General features: G+C 43.3%; 1 protein-coding gene across 7 annotated transcripts in view; it reads left to right on the top strand.

Moving 5' to 3' along the window:
* Kiaa1549l (KIAA1549 like) overlaps window positions 1-23531 on the top strand; it is a 251554-nt gene that overhangs the window by 138304 nt on the left and 89719 nt on the right. For 3 of the 7 annotated variants that reach the window (XM_047517016.1, XM_047517015.1, XM_047517019.1), the window contains exons 2-6: window positions 7489-10014; window positions 10403-11005; window positions 13086-13201; window positions 16418-16637; window positions 17468-17601. In XM_047517016.1, coding sequence (XP_047372972.1) covers window positions 7489-10014; window positions 10403-11005; window positions 13086-13201; window positions 16418-16637; window positions 17468-17601 — 3599 coding nt within the window. The remainder of the gene's footprint in view (window positions 1-7488; window positions 10015-10402; window positions 11006-13085; window positions 13202-16417; window positions 16638-17467; window positions 17602-23531) is intronic. The other 4 variants (XM_047517021.1, XM_047517020.1, XM_047517018.1 and 1 more) reach the window with 3 other exon arrangements.

The following is a 23531-nucleotide window of genomic DNA, read 5'->3' as shown; positions in this document are numbered from 1 at the left end:
GCAGATTGTTGGCAGAATTTATTTGTGGTGGCTGCCATGCGGAAGGGCCAGCTTCCGTCTCTCAGCTCCACAGGGCTGTGCCTGGTTCCTAGAGACTGCCGTGGGTCCTCCAGGCCCCCACAGTTCTTTTCCACGTGGACCTTTGCAATATGGCCTCTTTCTTCATCAAGTCGTCAAGGAGGGTGAGTCTGCTAGCAAGTCCAGAGGACAGAATCCCAAGAGTCGCATCCCAGCACCCTCACTACATTCTACGGGCTAAAAGCAAATCACAGGTTCCACTCACACTCAAGTAGAAGGATCACCAAAGCTGTGACCATAGGGGTCCTGGGGGCCACTGAGGGTGCCCGACACACCCCGCATGCCCGACTCCCATTGGCCTCTCCCGCTGTCCTGTGATAAGCTCTCTGTAGCTGGTCTTTGCCCAGCACTCCAAATTTATTTTCCCCTTCTTCAGAAACACCCCCTAGCTTTCATTTTCCCCTTGAAATGTTTCTGTTCTTATACTCTTCATGATCCAATTTTAATACATACAGATAGATAATTTACTTAATTATCATAGATATGATTGTAAAATCTTATGTGTAAGAATTATTTTTCATTGAAATTAAGGGTCCTGTATCTTTTGACTTCTGATTCCTTTTGAGACTGATTGAAGTATAGTGTGTCCCTAACGTCTCAAAAGTGAGGGGGGACATGACCCCCTGTGCATTAACTTCACTTACTGTGTTTCTGTACAAGAACCCCCTGCCCTCGGTGTTGAAAACCAACCATCTTGTTATGCTCGTGGTTTGGGGACTTCAGACAGGGCAATGGGGACAGCTTGTCTTTGCTTCATGATGTCTGGTCTTCAGGTGGGAAGACTTGAACAGCAGGCATGATTGAGACGGCTGGGAGTAGAATGATCGGGAAGCTCCATTCTCGGGCCAGTGTCCGGGCTGGGGTGCCAGGGAGGCAGGACTCAGCTGGACTGTGGTCGGCGTGGTTGGAATGGCCTCTGCTGGGACGTGGGCTGTGTGCGGAGTGGCATCCAGGTTCCAGGAGTGAGCGCAAGGCAGTGGTCCAGGCCCCCAGCTACAGCTGCATGGCCCTTTGTGACGTCAGGTGGCATCGTGCCCACCACGCTCTGGCTGAACAAACTCAAGCCCACTCAGATTCAAGCAGCGGGGACAAAGTCTCCCCCTCTGAGTGGGAGGAATAAAGGAGAATCTGCAACTATTTAAAAAAAAAAAAAAGTCATCACATGTATAAATACAAACATAAGGAATACCAGGATCCTTAATTCTGAGGATCAAAAGGGACCATAAGGGATTGTCTATTTTCATCTCCTACCCAAGGCTCAACCCTTCTTTACAACCTTCCTGTCATCTCATGCCTGGGACACTGCAGGTGTCTTGTGACTCCTGTCATCCACTCTTGCCCCTAGCCAGTCAGTTTTTCACTCCACAGACAAAATGGTTCATCCAACATACAAATTTGCTCCTGAACATCATCTTCCCTCACCCTCTCCATCAAACTAAAATCTACAGTGCTTCAGTGGTCTGGCCAACACCTACCTGCAAGCTTATCTTATGCACACCTTGCTCTGCCCAATCTAGCCGTGGCTACCTTCTTTCAGTTCCTCGTCCTTGTGCTTTTACCTGCCACAGGGCCTTTGCATTTGCTTACTCCTCTATGTGGAATTCTTTCCTCTATGTTCTTTGCTTGATTAGCCTCTACTCATTCTTTGGATCTTGATAGTCACTTCCTCAGTGATGTGCTTCCTCACTTCCTTGATCAAGTTCCATTGCTTGCTCTTAAGGACAATGCATCTTTCAGCTATTGTTTTTACATTTGTGAGAATGTGTGCTTTACATCCATATCTCCCTGAGAGCTGTGAGTTCTATGAAGCCAGAGACTATGTATGTTTTTTTCTTTAAAACATTACTTAACTCGGTGTCTGTCATATGGCAGACATTTACAGATGGACAGAAGAAAAGGAGGGTAGGAAGGAAGGAAGGTGGAAATGAGTCAATCTAAAACATGTACCTTTGGGTGCTTCTAGTGGTAGAGAACTCACTGACTTGCAGCCAGCTAATTCCATTTTCCATAGTTTTAATAATTGGAGAAATATCTTTTATTATTGGGTATAATCTCTCCTTGTGCCTTCTTCCCCCTGACCCTAATTCAGTTCCTGGAGTGCTAACTCACACACTCAACCCCTTTCTGCATGGTGTAGACAGATTTGGATCCTCTTTGATCAACCTTGTTAAGCATCTTTACTGTCAGAATATTCTCACTGTGCAGAAGGGTAAACGGACTCCCCAGGGTCAGTGTCAGGTACAAACATTTGTCAACATGTCTTTGAAGGCCCTGGTTTTCCCTTTAAAAAGTCATGTGACTGTTCTGTCCTACTCAAGATAATATTTTTCTTCATAAATAAGATATTCCAATAAATAGATATTCCAATAAAATGAATACTTCAGCACACTGTGCATTGCCAGTCGAGAAGCCTTGTGTACCTTAGGAATCTCACTCCTGTCTGAGAATCCAAACCCCTCTTTAAAAATTGGTTCCTCTTTATGATGTAAAACATCTTCCAAAGGACTTAAAATCAGCATACTACAGTGATACAGCCACGTAAATGTTTGTAGCAGCTCAATTCACAATAGCTAAACTATGGAACCAACCTAGGTGCCCTTCAACAGATGACTGGATAAAGAAAATGTGGTATATATACACAATGGAATATTCCTCAGCCTTAAAGGAGAATGAAATTATGGCATCTGCTGGTAAATGGATGGAACTGGAGAACATCGTGCTAAGTGAAATAAGCCAGTCCCCCCAACCCAAAGGCCGAATGTTCTCTCTGTGCTAACTCACAACGAAAGAGGGGAGGGAAGGGAAGAATAGAAGTTCATTGAATTAGACAAAGGGAAATGAAGGGAAGGGAAAGGGGGATGGGAATAGGAAAGACAGTGGAATGAATCAGACATCACTTTCCTGTGCTCATAGATGGCTGCATGACCAGTGTAACTCCACATCATGTACAACCACAAGAATGGGATCAAAAGTGTTATGGGTTGTACTCTGTGTATCTATAATATGTCAAAATATACTCTTGTATATCTAAAAACAGCCAAAAGGGTGGTGGGGGTGGGGGATGGAGAGAGAGAGAGAGAGAGGGAGGGAGAAAGAGAGAGAGGGAGGGGAGGGGGGTACTAGTGGGTACAAGTGTCTTAATGTCTTAAATGCCATACTCAGAGCAGCGCCAGGCATACTGTGAACAGTACAGAGAACCATTGACTTGATCCTCTGGTAAATCGACTAATTTTTAAAGTGCAGCCTCTGATGGTGACTGTCTCTAGAGTGGAGAAAGAGGGAAGGCACCAGAGGGAGACCAGGATGAGGGTTCTAGAAACACTGGCTTTATTTTTAAACTGGGTAATGGGTAAATGAGTATTCCTTTCATTATTTATTGTGTATTCCTATAAGTATTATAGATATAGATATTATTTTCCAAGTATGTTTTTCTAGTTTAAGTGAAAAAATCTTTAATGCAGACTAAACTTTTGTCATTTCCTTGCTAGACTGTTTCTCTTCTAGTTCATATGAACTCTGGTCAGCTCTCCTACAGGGAACATAGCTACTCTTAAAAGGAAAGACCTGTTCTTGTCTAGGGAATTTTTAAAAATCAAGACAAGCCTTCATGTTTAATCCTAATCCATGTCTTCCATTACCACTGATTTTAGTCAGATGATATGTCTTTGAAGCAAGTTTCTCTGAAATTCTTGATGCCAATTTTTCTTCTGAATTTGGTGTCATTTGCTAATTCAACAAACATAGTCTTCCTCTTGGCTTTATGTATATCTTTTAAAAGTCTGTACACTCTGAAGTCAAATGTGTTTGAGAAATATTAAATAGAATTTAATTTAACAAATATCTATTTATCGATGTATCTATTTATTTTACTATATATCAGGCACTCTGAGTGATTTAGCTATGGAACTTTTCTTAGCCTTTATTTAAATGTTGATATACATAGGAATATACATACATAAAATTCCATATCCACTTTGGAACCAGTTCCTAAATAGGCTAATGTAAATTAGGTTGTGCTTCAATAATAAAAAATACCCCACCTACGATGACAGCAAAAGCTAATTTCTTGTTCGTGTTGCCTGCTCATCCTTTGTCAGAGAGGGCCCTTGCTTATCATAGTCCCCAAGGGACCCAGGCTGGCAGACCAGCAATCACGTTTAACACTTCTAGTTTCTTCCTCTTCCTCCATTTTTTAAAATTCAGCAACAACCTGTAGAAGTATAATATTTCTAGGCTTTTATAGTTTTTTTCTTTTCTACAGAAAAAGTGAGGATCTTCCTCCAGCATTTAAATGCCCTAGCCCAGAAGTGATGCTTGCCATTTCCTCCCACACCTCATTGGCCAGAACCAATCACATGGCTTCATCCAACCCCAACGGTAGCTGCGAAGTTTAGTCATGAAACTTCACAACTTCACATGCTCAGAAGGGGAAGACAGAAATAGATAGTGAACAGCATCCGTGATTCTCACAGGGGAGGGTAGCATACGACTCTTCTCAAAATTTCCTGTAGAAACTTTTCCTCACAGGGCATTTGAAATAGAGTTTCCATAAGAGCTATCTTGGGGAACACTGGATTCTGATTGGGACAACAGCAGAATCTACTAGAAGCAAATCCACTAGAGACCATTTTTCTTCGCTTTGCTGTGGGATTTTTTTATCAATCTTCTTTGGTTGTGGTCACTCAGTTAGATACAAATCACTCTCATATGACCGACACCCGTTCTTCCATCCTACTGGCAAGATTTTTGCGAGTGAGTTTGTGAGCCCTCCTACTGAAAGCAAAAGCTACTTGGCTTACAACATACTTTTTGAGTTACAAGACTATTTATTTGAAACAAGATAAATTCATTTTGACTCTTGAGTCCATGAATCGAACCCTTGGTCGAATCTATTTCAATGAAAGTACAAAAGAAGAAATCATGTATAAATTGGAACCAACATTCAAATAATAAAAATGGACTAAAAAGCATAAGTGGAAAATGCAGAACAACCTTATAGGGATTCTATATTCACCCATGTATCCATATTGCATGCAAAGTGTGAAGCTGAGGCTACCTAGGAAATAAGTAACACGAACTGGAAAGACGGAGGTGTGAAAGCTGTATCCACCCTCTGTGTGACATTGCAACTCACTGTGGGTAAATCGCTCCTTGGTCTGCATGTGGTAACGTAGAAGCACATCCACTGCAAACTATGAAGCAGTTCCAAGATTCGAAGCATCTGAATGCAATACTGTGTAGACTTTGGTGTCCTGAAGCTACATACATCTCGCCACTGATTTCTGTTTAAGGCGAGGTTTGGCTAGCCGAGGCTGGAGGGAGTTTTGTACTCTGAAGGTAGGAGTCCTGATAATTCTGATCTGGTCATAAAGAGCCAGTCAGACTGAGTGGGGCTTATGAGATGGCTTGCCCAGAGGGCTTGGTATTGCTTACAAAAAGGATCAACAAATCCATTAAAGATGGTTGTAGTATTGGCTTACACCCCAGCATGTTCTAAAAATGACTTGAGGACCATTTCTTGGGCATCTGTAAATTCCAAGCATGGGAGATTTTAAAAACAAGAAAACAAAGAATCAGGAAAAATTTTTTCATGTGTTCGCTAATTCAGAGTGAAAGATACCCCTTCCTTTCCCAAGCCTTACAAAAGGCAACGGAAAAGACCATTTCAAGGAACTGTTACTACTTAGCTTTTGTGACTGCAGAAAATGTTGCTTATTCTACAGGCTCCAATAGAATAGGACTTGAGCTTTAGTTGTTTGCTGTTCTGGTTGGCAGAATGCCATGGGGTGAGTGGAGAATAGGAACCAGCCTGAGAAAAGCGTGTGTAGAGGAAGTCTTGCACAGGAGGGAGGAGCTGCTGCATCCAGACCTGCTTCTGTCCCTCATCAGTTATGTGGCTTCCGGCAAAGGGTGTCCCTTGTCTGGACCACAGTGTCCTCTTTCATTGAACACACAAACATAGGGTGCACAGCCTGTGACAACAGCTTATTTGTACTGTGCTTCTCTGTTTGGAAAGTCTATCCTTCCACCCCTATGATCATTTCATCTGCTGCTCACCACAGCTCAGTGGGCAGTTAGGATGTGCTCCCCTGGCCCCTGTGACAATCGTGCAGACGCTCACGTGCAGCTCCAGGGGGCTGAGGATATGAGCAGACCCAGAGTTTCTGACTTCGCCTCTTGGTGTAATTGTTTCTATCAAATAGCCCATGTAGAAAGTTCTGGAAGAATCTTTTCTAAATATTTAATTAAGGTCATTTAGCCACTCTGCACCACCGCTCTGAGGAACTATGGAAAGAGGAATCATCAGACAGGAAGTTCTCAGCTTCCTGACAATTTCGTCTCCTCCCCTCCTGGGGAGCTCCCCCTCCTCTGCCCACGGTTTCACACGTGAGTTCTGACAGCTCTGGTCCCTGCAGGTGCTCATAGTGACACCCGGCCTTGTGAGAGGTATCTCCCATCCTAGGTTGGATGTGAGTCATTTTTCTTTCTGAAACAGCCTAATCTGAAAGAAATCTCCTTTGCTACTTGACACAGTGTGAATGATAGCATCAGGAATCCTTTTAAACCCAAGAAGAGAAATACACTTCACTGGAGCCTTCGTTCCTAACAGGCCACCTCAGATATTTCAGCTGGGATTTCTTAGGGACCTAAAAGAAGATTCATGCTTGGATGCACGGTCCTTCTTTAGGAGGCTTACTCTGGTGTCATTGGTCATGGCAGACAGCTACTTTTTTATTTGATTTCCTTAGTTGTGAGTTTTACAGTTCAAACCTCATAGGTGGTACAAGGTATTTTTTTAAAAATGTTTTTATTATTCTTCAATAATATCTTCTTGCTTTCTTTGTTCAGGTAGAGACATTGCTTTGAGAGTTATCCCAAGTTGTCTTTATTGGCTGTGCGAAATAAAACTTTCCTCACTCTTTAAAAAAAATGTTTTTATTGGTGCATTATAGCTATACCTAATAGCAGGGTTCCTCTTGACATAATCACACATGCATGGAATCTAATTTTTTCCCAGTACCTCCTTCCTCCTTCTCTTTCTTTCTTGTGTCCTGTTACCCCTCTTCTAGGTGGCCTTTCCCCCGTCTATTTATTGTTTGGTACTTTCGAGGTATAAATAAAGGTAGAACTTTTAAAAATACATGAGTATCTTCCACATTTTTGCCTAAATATCCCTTCATCAAAGAGTGCTAAATCTTAGGTGGTACATCAAGTTAAAAAAAAAAAAAAAAAAAAAGAGTGCTTCTCACCAGCCCCTCCCTGGATATCTGTAATGATTTAACTGGTTGCTGGAATTGTTTCAAGCATCTTCTATGATGGGCTCAAGCTCTGTGACCGGAAAGGGCCTGTCTTGCCCGCTCCAGCACCTTCCTGATTCCAATGCCTTACTGTGAATACTTTGTTTCCCAGGAACAGATAATCTGCAGATCCACGTCACCCCAACCCCGGAGTCATTTTCTCATGGGAAGTTGTTACCAATTTCACCAACATGGCCTTTCTCGGAAGTCAAGTCTTCCTTGGCAGTGGACAGAATCAAGAATGGGCTGGAACAGTCCCCTGACAACACGAGCTTGCTACAGTTAGCCCAGACACCTCCACCCAGGGCACACCGCAGGACCAGGGCTCACGTGGACTTCTCTTCTTCCCTTTACCAAGGAAGCGGACAGAGCGCCTCCCTAGAGCCTTCTAAGGATTCCAGCGAGTCCCTGGTCCAATCGAGGCCTCCAGGGGGAAGAGAAGCAGCGGACGTGTCAGGTTTGCCTCACGCCCGCATGCTTCCCCCGTGGTCCACAGTCCCATCAGCGACCTTGAGTGCCGTCCCCCCATCTCAGCCGCGGGTAGGGACTCCTTCCCTTCCAGAGCATCCCCTGAGATCAGGTGTGCTCCCACTTCTTCCTCCACCTTCATCCTCTCCATTGACCCCTGACTCACCTCATTCCATCACCCCCTCTAAGCCAGCAGAACGGTCCACCCATGTGCCTTCATTCACCTCAATACCTCTACCTGACTCCTCAGCTCGGATGTTAGCTAAGGCCCTAAACCCAGTTTTTGACAAAATGAACCACACTCCATCCCAAAATGACCAGGGTTCCATAGGTGTCCCTCATCTAGGTGTTTCTGGATCCTCAACAGAGCAGTACTCTGAGCTGTCCCCAACAGAGGGTCCCCAGTCTACAGGCTCACCCACACCTGGGGATTTGAGCTCCATGGCAGAATTGGCCCATCTGCCTCCCACTTCCCTAGCACCTAGAGGTCTTCCTCAGCTTCCAGGTGAGACCCCCTCATGGTCCATGTTGGAAGTGGCTTCAAGTCCTGCATCCACCCACCCAATCCACACTGCGGGGGTTAAAAGAGCACACAATGGGGTGTCTTTGCCAACTTTTAAGAGCACGGCAGCAGCGACTCAGGAGGCTGAGCTTTCATTTGTTCGGACTACAGAATCAGTGACCGTAGAAATGACCAGCAGAAAGCTAGCCCCTGCTACTACTGCAAATGACTCTGCTAACCCACCGCATTTGTCAGCAGATCCAGAGAATTCCAGAAGGCCTGCCCTTTCAACTGAACACACATCTTTGGTGTCTGCTCTGCTGCCTTTCACTGCACTGGGTCAAGGGCAAGCCATCTTTTCTGGGCCAGTTCCTGCATCACCATCAAATGGGAAAGGCCACCTTCCCTCCACAGTTACTGTCCTTCAGCCTGCAGAGGAGCACACCTCTCCGTCCCTTGTACCGGAAATGCCCACACCTCGAGAAGACAGCAGTGATGGATCCCCTCCCACAGCCACAGACTTCCTCCTCTCGAGCAAACTTCCTAATCTTCTCTCCACAACTTGGACATTTCCCTGGCAGAAAGAGGTCGGTGTGACAGCCTTTTTAGGGAAAAAAAGAAGGACAAATGTGATGGTTCCTTTCCAGGCTCTTCCAAGTAAAGAAGTTTTGAATCTTCACACTGTAAATGGATTCAGCTCTGACTTCAGTACTGCTCCTATTTCATCTCCTGTCATTACAACATCAGGAACAAACCTCCTTCCTTCAGGATCACCTCCAGCTTCCATGCCCACCATTCAAACCACCCATGTGGTTTTCCCATCTCCTGGCTTTTCCAGCACCAAGCTGGAGACTGACACAGCTGCTGTGGGCCATTCTGAATTGCCAGTTTCTGCTTCCAAACAGGTGACAGCATCTCCCTCCTCCACTGATGTCGATGATTTCTCAACAATGGGAGACATGAAAAAGCCAACAACCACAGATGTTTTCTGGAGTTCTTTTTCAGCAGAAACAGGAACCCTTTCCAGAGAATCAACAATATCTGGCTTGCAACAGCAAACAAGTTATGATCCAAATGGCCACACAATTAACTCTGCAAGTTGGGGAATTCTTTCAGCTTCCACTTCTCTTCCCAGTGGTTTAACTTCAGCTGCCAATGCAGTAAGATCTCAGAACATCAAAGGTACTGCTGAGCATTCAGTGGCTGTAGAAGGCTCTCATATCCAGGATCTGGTCCTTGGGACAGACACCAACCAGCCTGTGCAGCAGTCAGATGTAACCTTGGCTGGAAATCATACTGACCTCTGGCCCACAAGCCATAACAACCACCCCAGAGACTTCCAAACAGCCAAGGTTGAATATTACCCATCCACACGTCAACATTCTGCCCAGTCAAGCCATCCTTTTTGGCTGACCTGGTCACGTCGATCTTCTACAACTAGCTTGCAGGACATGCTTTCAGATGGAACGGATACAGGGTCCCAAATTCCCAGTGACATCTATCCATCAACAGGAATAAATGCTTCCACATCATTCCAGAGCAATCTTGGCTATCACTCAGCTGCTGAATCTCCTTCTATATCAACCAGTGCCTTTCCCAGGACCCCCTCCAAAGTGCTACAAGCTTCTCAGCACCCCAAGAAATGGACAGGTGCAACCACTAATGCAGGTAGTTTGTTTCCTGGTACCCAAAAAACAGGTATGACTGCTTTCGGGGCCAAAGCATCTTCAAGCTCAACACAGACACCCAGCTTTGCTCTGAAGGCGCATACCCTCCCCTTCAGTAGTGAGAGTTAGCAGCCCAAGTAGGCATGTAGTTGATCTCATTTTTTGAGAGTGTGCAGAGTCTGTGCCCTTATTATCAACCATGGCTTGGCTGTAAATGGTATTCTCATTATGGTTAATTACCTTAATGAACCTAAGTTGTTTTGCCTGCCAGCCCAGAGACCTGACCCTTCTCAACCCAGCTAACCCATAGGTTACATCCATTCATCATAAGAACAAGTGACATGTCTGTTCTGGGCCAGTGACAAGCCTTGCCTCTTCTCTCTTTACAGTGGACTCCTCGGTGTCATCCAAGGTAGGGCCAACAGCAGCGGCGGCAGCGGCAGCCACGTTGTTTCTGAGGAAATCAAGTCCACCGGCGCTGTCTGCGGCTCTGGTCGCTAAGGGCACTGGCAGCAGTGGCTTAGCCAAGAGCAGTTCAACCACTGCTCTAGCTAAAAATGTCACCAACAAGGCAGCATCTGGCTCAAAGGCAACAGCAGGGGCAGTCCATACGGCCTTCCCGTTCACGCCAACCTACATGTTTGCCAGAACAGCACACACCATGAGCACACACACAGCCATGCCGGGGAACACGGGCGCTGCCTCTGGCCTATTGTCCACAACACACCTCCCCAGGAAACCACAAGCCATGCACACCGGCCTCCCAAACCCCACCAAGCCAGAGACGCCGAGAGCATCCACCCCTCGCCCGCTGACGGTCACCGCAGCGTTGACATCCATGACGGCCTCAGTAAAGGCTACCCGGTTGCCACCTTTACAAGCAGAAAACACGGATGCTTCTCTTCCTGCTTCATCGACTGCGGTGGTCACAACTGGCAAAATGGTGTCCAACCTGGAATGTCAGATGTCCGATAAACTCCTGGTGAAGACAGGTGAGAGGCCCCTGTCCTTCCGGTTGGACTTGAAAGCCACTGCCTGGTGTCAGAGATGTAGCAGAATTATTCCTCTTTGAGATCAGTGTTTCTCATTCAGGGGTGACCTTGCCCTCCCTCCCATAGGAGACATTTGGCCATGTCTGGAGACGTTTTCAGTTGTCACACTTGGGGGAGGGGGTGCTACTGGGATCTAGTGGGATAAGGACCTGGGATACTGCTAAATATCCCACAATGCACTGGATAGCCTCTGACAGCAAAGAATTGTCCAGCCCCAAATATCAGTATGCTGAGTTGAGAAACCTCGACCTTCAACAAGTGTCAAAGGAGGGGAGGAGCATGAGGTGACATGGATTCTAGTCCTAGGATCAGTCCTGTCATTAGAGGCCCCTGGGAAATGACAGTGCTTCCCGTGAGCCTGACAATGCCAACGTGCATCGTGTTTTGCCTGCAGAGCAAACCGGCGATGTCTTGCATGAATAAATAATGTGATTTGTTTAATAAAAAGTCTTGGAAAGTGCTGCAGAATTCAGAAACGCTTTTTATCATGTTTCCTTAATCAGCAGATACAAAAAGCACAGCTACGGTTCACAAGGTGGGAGCCCGGAATTTATTTTTCGTGTTCAAGGGTTTCGTTTCAAGAGTTTCTTGAAAAAGCTGTGCAGGCAGCACCAGAACTGTGAGCAAACCCGGATGCCGTCTTTTTAGCCCCACTTCCCGGTGGCAGCAGAGCAGGCCTAGAATGCATAGGGTGCTTTTAATAGTGCAGTAGTGTCTGCTATAAAAAGCATTAGACAAATTATTTGAGAGAGCATGCCAATGTTGAATGCTCGCATCCCGCCTTCCTCCTCACCCCACAAAGAATTAAATGAAATTATATCTTGAGACATAGCCTTTTCTAAAATGGGAAATTGTGAAACTAGGCAGAGCAGAAAGTACAGTATCTCTTTCTGCTTCTTAAGAAATGATCCCATCTGGTTTTCTGCTCCCCCTCTCCACTCTCTCCAGACCCACGCCTTCTCTTCTGAGGGGCAGCCCCCCCACCCCCAGGCAGAAACATCCTCTTCTCTCTCTTCTTCCCCTCCCTGCCACCCCAGCGACATCTAACCCGCCACCAGTTCCTTTCAGTTCTCCCTCCTGAAAACCCCGTCTCTCATCCTAGTTCACACCACCACTTCCTCAGTTCACACCATCACCCTCGCTCACCTAAATTTCTGCAACACCAACCACATTTATCTCTCTGCCTACAGAACCCCACCCTCCAATCTGCTTTGGAGTTTGCAGTTGAGGGAACCTTCTAAAATGTATTCCTTTGCTTAAAACTCCTCATTTCCTGTTGCCTCAGGACCAAGCCTAAACTTACACACTGAAGTATTTCACTTCTGTCCCCTGCACCTTTACACTTGGCATTTCCTCTGCTGGCAGTGGGTGGGGGCAGTCCCTTCCCTTACCTAGCTCACTCCTGTGACCCTTTGGGACTCAGCAAAAGCGTCAATTCCCATGGAAACCTCCCCTGATCCCAGCCTCTTGTTCAACTTTAGGCTGGATGCTCCTCTCAGAAGCTCTGACAGCATCCTGGGCTTCCCTTCCAATAGCCCATGTCACAATCAATCACACATGCCTCTTCCCCATCCCGTGTCCCCATCCTGCCTCTGTCCTGCTTGTGAGGTGGGGCTCACCTCCCAGTTTCAGGGTTGCTTGGGGCTGCAGCATGCAGCTCAGGGCCTGCACCAGGTAGGCTATGAGTGGATGCTGTTGCAGGAATTTTATTGCATGCAGCCCCCCTGGGGTAGGCCCTGAAGAGCCTGGCTTTCAAGGTCAGAGGCAAAACGTGTCAGAAATGAAGTGCCACTAGCATAATCTTTGTCCATCAGGACCACACAAATGGCTAGGACCTTCTTTCCTTAGAACTTTAGCAGGACCAGCGAAGCCTCTGTCCTAGCCAATCCCCTCATTGGTGGCCCTTTGTTTATCAGCTTTGCTCAGTATTTGTAGGAGAGGTTAGGCCAGAGGAAGGGAGGGCATGTTCATTATGAGGTTTGGACCTCACTCTCATTATCATGCTTGTTTTACCCCACAGTTCTCTTTCTAACCCAGAGGAGAGGGCAGAGCATTGAGTCCTTGAAGCTCAATGTAGCCAGAGGGCTCACGCAGGCATTGCGGAAGGCTTTCCACCAGAACGACGTCTCTGCTCACGTAAGCTCCTTGCTTTGCACCCAGCTAACCTGTTCCCATCTCCCTCGGGGGTCCAGGTGATGTTTAGATTGTCTTCATCCTTCCTAGGTACCACATCCACACTTGCCAAAAATGGAATCTTTCTCCACTTTAGTAAATAGCTAATATGCTGGAGAAAAAGGTCAATTTTGAGATGGAAAACTGAGACTAATTGCCTATGTTGATTTTTTTTTTTAATAAAACCTGGATATACTGTTTTAAACTGTTCTGTTTTCTCATCGTGTAGGGAGAGCATTTAATATTGTCTGTAATTTTCTAGAAACCATTCCTTGTTTTTTCTTTTATCTTTCACACCATTTTAAATAGTGATTTATTTCTGGACATTTAAAAATTATTTGGACTTGTAAATCGAGTCCAACTTTGCTTAAATTGCCAGCAGCACACTGGGAAGTAAACATTTTTTTTTTTTTCCTCTGAACACTTTAATGCCAAGTACTGTTTAACAACTGCTGGCTGATTTTGGTGGCATGTCCAAGTGATGGAAGCTTTGTTTTACACTCTTTTGGTTTGATTCCAAGTGTTAGAGCAGTAAATGTGATTGGCAGTCAGTGGACTCCCTTTTACACCACTTAGAAATATTGTTCTGGCTTCTTCCTTTGATGTTCTGTTCGACAGCTGTGTTCAGCTCAGTGGTCCCCTCCCCACCCATCACACCAAGGACTAGTAATGGATTTGGCACAAGTTTATGGGTCATTGTCAATCTCTCTTCTATAATTCTAAAGAAGAAAGAGAGAAAGAATGAAAGACAGACAAACAGGCGGTCAGGGAGAGAGGGGAAAAAAAATGAAAGAAACAACAGAAACGTACTCCCTGGGATCCTTGTGTGGTTTCTGCCCCAGAAATTTTACTTGACCATTGAAATGTGAATGTTCCCATTTAGTTGCCTCATAAAGTTTTCCACAAACTTTAGCTATTCTCCAACTACTTATATAGCTTTGGTCTTTTCTGCACCTTGCTCCAGACCACTGGAACAATCAGCATTCATTTTTTTTTATTAAAAACTGGCTCACTTTAAATTTTTAAAAGGTATTTTAAGTTGTAGATGGATACAATACCGTCTGTTTTATTTATTTGTTTTTATGTGGTGCTGAGGACTGAACCCAGTGCCTCACAGGTGCTAGGCAAGCGCTCTACCATGGAACAAGAACCCCAGCCCTCACTTTGAACATTTTAAATGCATTTCTTTTGAAAGGACATTTGCTATTACCACCACACATGGAAATCAGGATCATTTGCCACGAATAAAAGATAGTGGTAAAAGTGAGAAGAATGGAAACCAAACAGCTCGTAAAAGCCAAAGCTGAGCCTGGTGTCCTTTGTTTAAGGACAACTAACAAGGGTTAGAGAGGTGTTGAAAGCAAATAGTCCCTGACCTGTCTTGACTTGTTCTTTGAGCTAATTAGAAGGGTTGAAAGGGGAGCAGCTCTCTCACTGGGTGAGCTGGCTGTTGTTTCAACCTGTTTATGGTTTGTTCTGAAGCTTCTCTGGTTCCACCTACAGTCATCTTTTACACCATCTTTAGGAAAAAACCAATGAGAATGTACCATGGAGGGACCAAAGCACTCCCATCCTGTTGCAAAATTAATGACCTTGGTTTCTTTGGAAAATACACATGGCACTTTTTATCTTTTTCTTTTTGCAGTCCTGGAGCTTGAACCCTGGACCTCGTGCATGCCAGGCAAGCTCTCTGCCACTGAGCCATATCCCCAGTCCCACATGACTCTCCTATGGATATGCAAGAATGGGGGGGCGGGGAAGCAGGTCTTGAAAACACCCTGACATAAGAGGTTCTGTTTTACAAGATGAAAAGAGTTCTGGAGGTGGGTGGTGGTGCTGATTGTACCCATTGCATATGTTTTTAATACCATTGCACTGTACAGTTAAAGATGGGTAATCAGGTAGATGGTATGAGATGTGTACTTCGCCACAATAAAAGAAAAAAAAATTTGGGATACACTGCAAGAGCCCACTAAGGAAAGGCCACATGAGCACACAGTGAGAAGGCAGCTGCCTGCAGGTGGGAAGAAGAGCCCTTCCCAGAACCTGACCATGCTGGTCAATCCTGATTTCAGACTTCCAGCCCCAAGAACTATGAGACAATAAAATTCTTTTTTTTTAAGCAAAAAAAACGACCAATCAAACCAACAACAACAACAACAACAAAAAAAACACTGGGAGTACAGTTCAGCAGTAGAGCACTTGCCTACCATGCACAAGGCCTTGGGTTCCATCGCCAGCACCACCCAATAAATAATAAATAATAAATAAAAGGGGGAAAAGGAGGTTATGAAGCAATATCAATAGTGCATGCATGTATGTATATGTATGCATTTATTTATATATGTATATGTGTGGAAGTGAAATATACATGGATCCCTTGGAAAAAATTGACTGAAAGGAAATAAACCTGGAAGTTATTGTATAATTATATTACAGTGGTAGCAGTAATATTAGAGGAAATTATTACTCCAGAAATGCTGATTCTATAACAAACATTATACTCAGAACTCTTAGTATATAACACCAAAAAAGGAAAATAAAATAAGAATAAATTCTACAGCCTTAAAAATCTTCCTGTTGACAGAGAAAGAACTCAGGTCATTGGTGTCCCTTGACTCATCTCTGAGACAAACTTTCTGTGACTTATCTGTACCTTAGCCTTGAACCAGTGTTCAAGCCAAAGATACAGCCAAATCTGAACAAGTCTTCTCTCTGCTTCTAGATTAAGGAATTCACTTTGTTGACTTCTTGACCAATCTCTGGAAGGTGCCCCACTTAATTTATCATTTCTGCCTTTTAATTCTAATAAATGATGAGAAATATAATAAAACTGTTTTCCCCAGCATCCCATTTGCTGGAAATTTCTTCTGTCCACTATCTCCTCTCTTCCTTTTAGGTAATAATGAGTGCTCACAGGATTATACTGAGGCACTTCAAGAATCCAAACTACAGATTTAATTTTATCCCATGTAGATTTGATGTAAATTTTATTTTGTTGTATTGTCATACTTCTGCTTTAATCCACGTATGCTGTGCAGGGTTGTTACAATATTTGTGGAAGGAGAAAATCCTATTCCCCCTGCCTTGCTAAGGAAGAGTTGTGCTTCTCAGAAATGCTAAGAACTTAAAGTACTGTGGAAATAAACAGTGAGTTCTGGGGGTCCATTTGTTTTGTAGGTGGACATTCTGGAACATTCTCATAACATCACAGTTGGTTATTATGCCACCAAAGGAAGGTTGGTATACTTGCCTGCCGTTGTGATAGAAATGCTGGGTGTTTATGGAGTCAGCAACGTCACTGCAGATCTGAAGCAACATACCCCAAACTTACAGTCTGTGGCCGTCCTTGCCTCCCCATGGAAGCCCCAGCCTGCAGGCTACTTCCAGCTGAAAACAGGCAAGTAATTCAGAAGGAAAGTCCTGTGCAGTCTGATATCATGGGTAGTACTGAGTAGATACCTGTCTAAAAACTCCACTGCTGGCTGCTCTGCCATCTTTTAAAGTCCCTGTGCACCTTCTTTAAAGTATCCTGCTAATCAAAGGTCCAAGTCCCCTGCTCATCATCCTAAACTTTTCTAACCCTGAGTTTGTTAGAAATGTCCCATATTAGGAGTTTTTATTCCAACTTATGATTAGAACATATGAACACTGAGTACCTTATTGCTTTTTTTCCTGTATTACCAGTGGACACTAATAAGGGTTGAGCCTCCATAAAATCTGTAGTTTGGAGCATCAGTGTTACAGATATCACTGAATCAGGATCTCTGAGCTTAGGCCTTGGATTCTTTCTTTCTCTCAAGCTCCCTGGTGATTTCTGATTTGCAAAGTTTGTAAACCACAAAAGTGGAGGAACCATTGAGATGGAAACACTCAATCAACTAAGTAATGGAGGTCAATTGATTTTTTTTTCTCCCTTCAAAGAAATAGAAGTCATGATCTCTCTTAGGTTATTATTTGTTGGTCTTTGAGCAGATGTATGTATTTTCCAATCAAGTAAAATCACATTGGAGGAAATCTCAGGTTAGAGCATGCTTTAAATTTGTTCTTTGTTACAAATCATTTTAAGAGCCACTTTCAAAACTATAATCAAACCTTGACTGTCCTGTTTATTTGCCTAATTTCTCTAACCTGAAATTTCTCATGCTGTTTTGTATGATGGTTGCTATTAAGTCCAAGGAACTGAGATGGAAAGCTTTGGCGAGTGCTGATTTATTATTTTCATTCCAGTGCTGCAGTTTGTGAGCCAGTCAGATAACATACATTCCTGCAAGTTTGCTCAGACCATGGAGCAGAGGCTGCAGAAGGCATTCCAGGATGCAGAGAGGAAGGTCCTGAATACCAAAAGCAACCTGATGGTTCAGGTAGGGAGGAGGGGTTTTAGGCTACTTAATTGACAATCAGAACACAAACGTTGGTAAGAAATGAGTTGGGTCCCCCATTTCAAAGCTGTCTTATGTAAGTGTAACTTTCTACTCAAACAGATGATGTAGACCCATATGGCATTGGTGAGGATGTCTGAGGTCTGGCCATGACAGGAGGGATGCTGTGTCACTGTGCACCTGCTATGGTTTAGGGTTTTATATTTTCTCATGTGTTGCTTCCTTGGGTCTTTTTTATACACTTACTATTTTGAAAAAATGAACTAGTGCAGTTGGAGAATATCATGCTAAGTGAGATAAGCCAATCCCCCAAAACCAAAGGCTGAATGATCTCTCTGATAAGTGGATGATGATACATAATGGGGGTGGGTGGGAGGGAGGCAAGAATGGAAGAAGGATGGATTGTATAGAGGAAAAAGAGGGGTGGAGATGTGGGGTGGGGGGGGTGGAAAAATAACAGAATGAGACAAACATCATTACCCTATGTACATGTATGATTACACAAATGGTGTGACTCTACTTCATGTACAACCAGAGAAACAACAGTTGTACCCCATTCATGTACAATGAATCAAAATAAGTAAATTTTTAAAATCTCAAAAAAATTGAACTAGAATCTACCATGTAAAACATATCAAATGTCTCATTTGAAAAGAATAAATGAATCCATTTTAAATAGCTAACTCATCAAGATTTGCCTGTTCTATAATTTGCATCTGGTTGTATTTCTGATATCCGCATGAACGGTCCTCTTTCTCTCTCTTTCTCATTCTCTCTCTCTCTCACACACACACACACACACACACACACACACATTTTATAGTGAGAGCTTACTGTATGCTGAGAGCCATGGTAAATTTTACAAATATTTTGTTACAAAATACTCAAGACATTTTTCTGAGATATCCTTACCCCCATTCTATACAAAAGGGAACTGAGAGAGAGGTTATGAAACTTCCAGAAGGTCACACGGTTGGAAAAGAATGGAACAAAGACTTAAGCCAAAAAAGTTCATCCTCTTATCCACCAAGCTCTACTAGCATCTCTGCAACATGAAATGAAGGCCTCCATGAAACTTTTTGCAGACTCATGAATTCTTTCCCAGGGAAATCCCACTCCTGGTACACCATGTATTTTGGCTTCCTGTATAACAGTGCACAAACCACTAAGATCCTTTCTAAGACCCAGTTTTTGCAATTACATAGATATCATCCCACTAAGGACAGATACTTCTCAATGATATTCATTCACCCCCCAAATTCCTCTAATTAACTCTACTGTTCAATGTCTCTGTTTTGACTACTGAACTAAAGCCTTTGCAATTAGACCCAGTGCTTTTGAAATTGACATTTAGCATAAGTGAATTATCAGCAAAGCCAATATGATGTAGAAAGCATACAATTTGATTTGAATGAGCAGCTTTCCTTTTCTAGATTCATCCAAAGTGTATAGGGAAGTATCTCATTATGATTTGGTTCATATTAGACGAGGATCTAAAAATATGTCAGAGACTTAAGATTTATGTAAGGAGTGTGACTCAGCTGTCTTAAGGGAACTCTTTTTCTTTCTGATTGGATTTGTGATTCTCACAGGTGCATAAGCCTAGTTGGCTCTTGGCAGCAGAACATACTTTAATTGTATTCAGGAAGCACAGATTTATTGAGTGCTTGCTATTTATCAGTCGTTGGGAGGAACACCAAGATAAATAAGCTGCCCTTGGCCTTAAGAATACTCTCTTGTGTTGTTGGGTGCTAGTTATACACCATTAGATGACATTTTATCAACCAACCAACAAAGCTTCCTTGAAAAAGACTACTAATATTCTGGTGATTTGAATATTGTATCTAAACAGATTTTTAGATGTTCTTGAACGTTTTGGAAGGTTTTAAAATTAATGGATAATCAGATCCATCATTTTATTAACTCTATTTTGCTTTTTGCCTTGGCTGACAGGAAGCCCAGAACCAAATCTGTTGTGTAACTTCAGCCACTCTCCTGGACCCTATGTCATGCATAGACAACTATATGCTAACCACATCCCTGTCTTTTATTTGTTTTTCTAGGATGTGGTTATATAGTGAATTACTTTTCATTTTATTGTATTAAATAAAATGTGCAAGGTACCGTGAATCTTTTATGGAATATGATCATGTAAATATTTAATTAATATATTATGAGAGTCACTGGAGATGACTTTAAAAACTTGTCTAGCTTTGGTATTATGGACAAGATTGCAGCTGATTCAATTAGTACTGCTTTGGTTGTGAGGGACTCCAGGCTAATAAGGCTTAAGCAAAAAGAGGAAGCAATTGGCTCACACAGCTGAAAAGCTCACAGTTTATTTACTTCAGGCACAACTGGATCCAGGTGCTGCAGTGATTCTTCATGAAATCCTCTCTTCATCTTCTGGCTTGCTTTGCTCTGGTTCTTCTGGTGTCCTCTGGCACCTCATCCTTACTGCTTGTAGTCTTGTGGAATCAAAGTACCATTTTTGTTGTCATTTCAGTCAAAATCCTGGGGCTGGTTCTCCTTGAACCCACTGTGCCCATTTCAGAATCAGTGACTGTGGCCAAGGAGATGAACCAGGCCTGGCTCAGATGCCTCCTCCGGGAACCTGGGTGGGGCAGCCCCCTCCAAGGCACATGGAGAGGGAGGTGCAGAGAGCTGGTTCCCCCAAAATATTGTGGTGCTATCATAGATGAAGGCAGAACGGGTGCTGAGTAGCCAGAAAAACAGCTTTTGGCTCCATCAGCCTGAAGGGCTAAGTAACTAAATGAATTGTGGCATGAATGAGTGAGAAATTAGAGACCAGGTCAGGAGTTACAGGCATCCAAGAGTAAAACTGTGATGGGAAAGTGTTCCCTGAAGGGGCTGATTCTTCTGGAGAACAGGGCATGACTCTCAGGGACCAGTGCTGTGGCCTTGGTCTCAGACCTAAGGAACCTCTTATTTTTGGAGATGGTGTAGTCACCAAGAATGTTCACAGTTTTCTTGGTTATAAAAAGTGAGTGTATTCAAGAAGATACAAATAAATGGAAAGGTATCCTATGTTCATGGATTGGGAAACTAAAAATTGATGTCAGTATTACCCAGGTAGGGATCTACAGATTTAATGTAATCCCTATCAAAATCCCAGTGATCTTTTTTTTTTTACTTGTGGAAATAGAGAAACCTATCCTAAAATTCAAATGGAATCTCAAGAGACCTTGAATAGCCAAAGGAATCTTGAAATAGGACAAAGTTTGGAGGTTTCAAAATTTCTGATTTCAAAACAGAAATCAAAAAGCTATGATAATTCAAACAACATGGTGCCAGCATGGAGACAGACAGGGACCAACAGAATAAAAAAGAACTCAGAAATAAACCCTCTTGTATATTGGTTGAATGATCATTGACAAGCGTGCCAGGGCTATTCAGTGGGAGAAAGGCTAGATCTTCCAACAAGTTGGGAAAACTGGATTTCCGGATCCTAACCTATCATCTACTATAATTGATTCAAAGTGAATCAAAACCTCATTAGAAAAACTAAAATTATAGGACTCAGAGTAAAAACTTCATGACACTGTATTTGGCAACTTGTTAGACATGTCATCAAAAATACAGGCAACAAGAGAAGCAATAAATAAATCACACTTCACCAATTAAAACCTTTGGTCCAGGGGCTGAGGTTGTAGCTCAGTGGTGGAGCACTTGCTTGGCAGGTGTGAGGCACTGGGTTCTAGTCTCACCACTGCATATAAGTAAATAAAATAAAGGTCCTTTGACAACTAAAAAGAAAATTAAAAAAAAAAAAAAAACTTTGGTCCATCAAAAGACACTACTTACAGAGTGAAAAGAGAACCCACAAAAAATAAAATGTTTGCAAATCATATATCTGATAAGTGGTTAATATCCAGAACATGTAAGCACATAAAGAACTCCTACAACCCAATGGTTAAAAAAACAAAACAAAGAATTCAATTAGATATGGACACATGACTTCAACAGACATTTCTCCAAAACAGATTTACACAGCAAGTAAGCACATGAGAAGATGGCCCACCTCACTAATCATTAAAGAAATCAGCACACTACAGAAACGCAGTCACATCAATGTTTATAGCAGCTCAGTTCACAATAGCTAGATTTTGGAGCCAACACCCTTCAACAGATGAATGGATAAAGAAACCATTGTATATATGCACAATGGAATATTATTCAGCCATAAAGAATAATAATATTAAGACATTTGCAGATAAATGAATGGAATTGGAGAATATCATGCTAATGGGGCTGTGGGGTGGGGGGGGTAAGAGAAGAATGGAGGAACTTTAGATTACATAGAGGGAAATGCGAGGGAAAAGGGGGCAGGGATATGAAAAATGGTGGAATGAAACAGACATCATTACCTTATGTACATGTATGATTCCACGAATGGTATGAATCTACATCGTGTACAACCATAGAAATGAAAAGTCATACCCCATTTATGTACATGAATCTCAATGCAGTCTGTAAAAATAAATAATTTAAAAAAATGACATGTAAAGCAAAACCATGAGGTTCTCTTCACATTGATTAGGATGACCATTCTAAAACAAACAAACAAAAAGCATAAAATACTATGTGTTGGTGAGGATGTGGAGAAACTGGACCTCTTGTGTGTTGCTAGTGAAACTATCCATAGGTGCAGCCACTGTGGAAAACTGTATGGTGATTCCTTAAAAAATTAGACTTAGTGTTGCCATATGATCCAGCAATCCCATTGCTGCATATATGTGTCAGAACGAATTGACAGCAGGGAATCAAATAGCTATTTGTACACCTGTATTCACAGCAACATTATTCACAACAACCAAGAGGTGGAGGCGACATAGGAGTCCATCAAGGGCTGAATGGATCTGTGCCTTTCCTTTGGTACCTTGGACAGAGGTCTGAATACCTGTGGCTATATATCTTTTCTGGAGAGAAGAGTTAAGAGTTGAGCAAAAACCTTGACTTGGTTTATCATTCATCATGGGACTATGACTCTGGGTTAGAGAACTGAAAGAGAACTTCACATGTGAGAAAAAGTGGGAGGTAACGTGGAGAAGCTCTTCTCAGCAGTTTTTTTCAGGGTCAGGTTTGAGGAGGTAGTTTAGCATAAAGGTCTGACAAAGTCCAGGTGTCAGTTGGCCTGCTGGCAGGGGAGACTCAGGTGAGGTGGTCCGAGGCGAGTTGGGTAGTAGACATCCTTTCGTGGATGTGAGGGTAAGGACGTCATAGGACCCAAGGCTGTAACCGGTGGGCCCTGGGGGCCCGAGGAGAGGCAGCAGTCACAGCTGATTGACAGGCACCCTGATCTCCCTCACTGCCCTCTCTGGCATATCTGCCCAAGCCCCCAATAGCTGAAGCCAGCAGACACAGAAGCCCATGCGGTGGTCCACAGGGTCTGCCTGCGGGACATGAACAGGACGGAAGGGGTGGGTGGCAAGTGGATCTGGAGGGGGGACCACATGGAACCCAGCAAAAATGTCTCACCTAGTCGAATGACTTCCCCCTGCGTGTGGTTTTTCAAATCTCATCTGGGGATATTTTTGTCCATACATTGACCCAGAAAGCTTCATTTTCCAGCAACTAAAAAACTGAATTAGACAAAATATGAAAAGAAAACCATTCCATCTCAGGATTTAAAAAATATGTTTGATATTGAATTAGAAGATCACAAGAAAATGTAATTTGCTTTCAAACAACATTCTTTATTTCTGAATAAAGTATGTTCTGCCATGATAAGGTTGGTGACAGCTCTGGAACACTGTACATTCCTGGTCCTTTCAACCTTAAAACTCTGCAAATTTGACTCAGACCTTCTCTGTCTGAGCAGTTACGTCCTCCTTTTTTTTTTTTTTTTTTTTGGGGTGCTGGGGATCGAACTCAGGGCCTTGTGCTTACAA

This window comes from Sciurus carolinensis, chromosome 11 (genome assembly GCF_902686445.1).
Source record: "Sciurus carolinensis chromosome 11, mSciCar1.2, whole genome shotgun sequence".
Taxonomy (NCBI): Eukaryota; Metazoa; Chordata; class Mammalia; order Rodentia; family Sciuridae; genus Sciurus; species Sciurus carolinensis.
The sequence above is the reverse complement of the archived record's forward strand: the minus strand, read 5'-3'. Positions and strand labels throughout refer to the sequence as shown.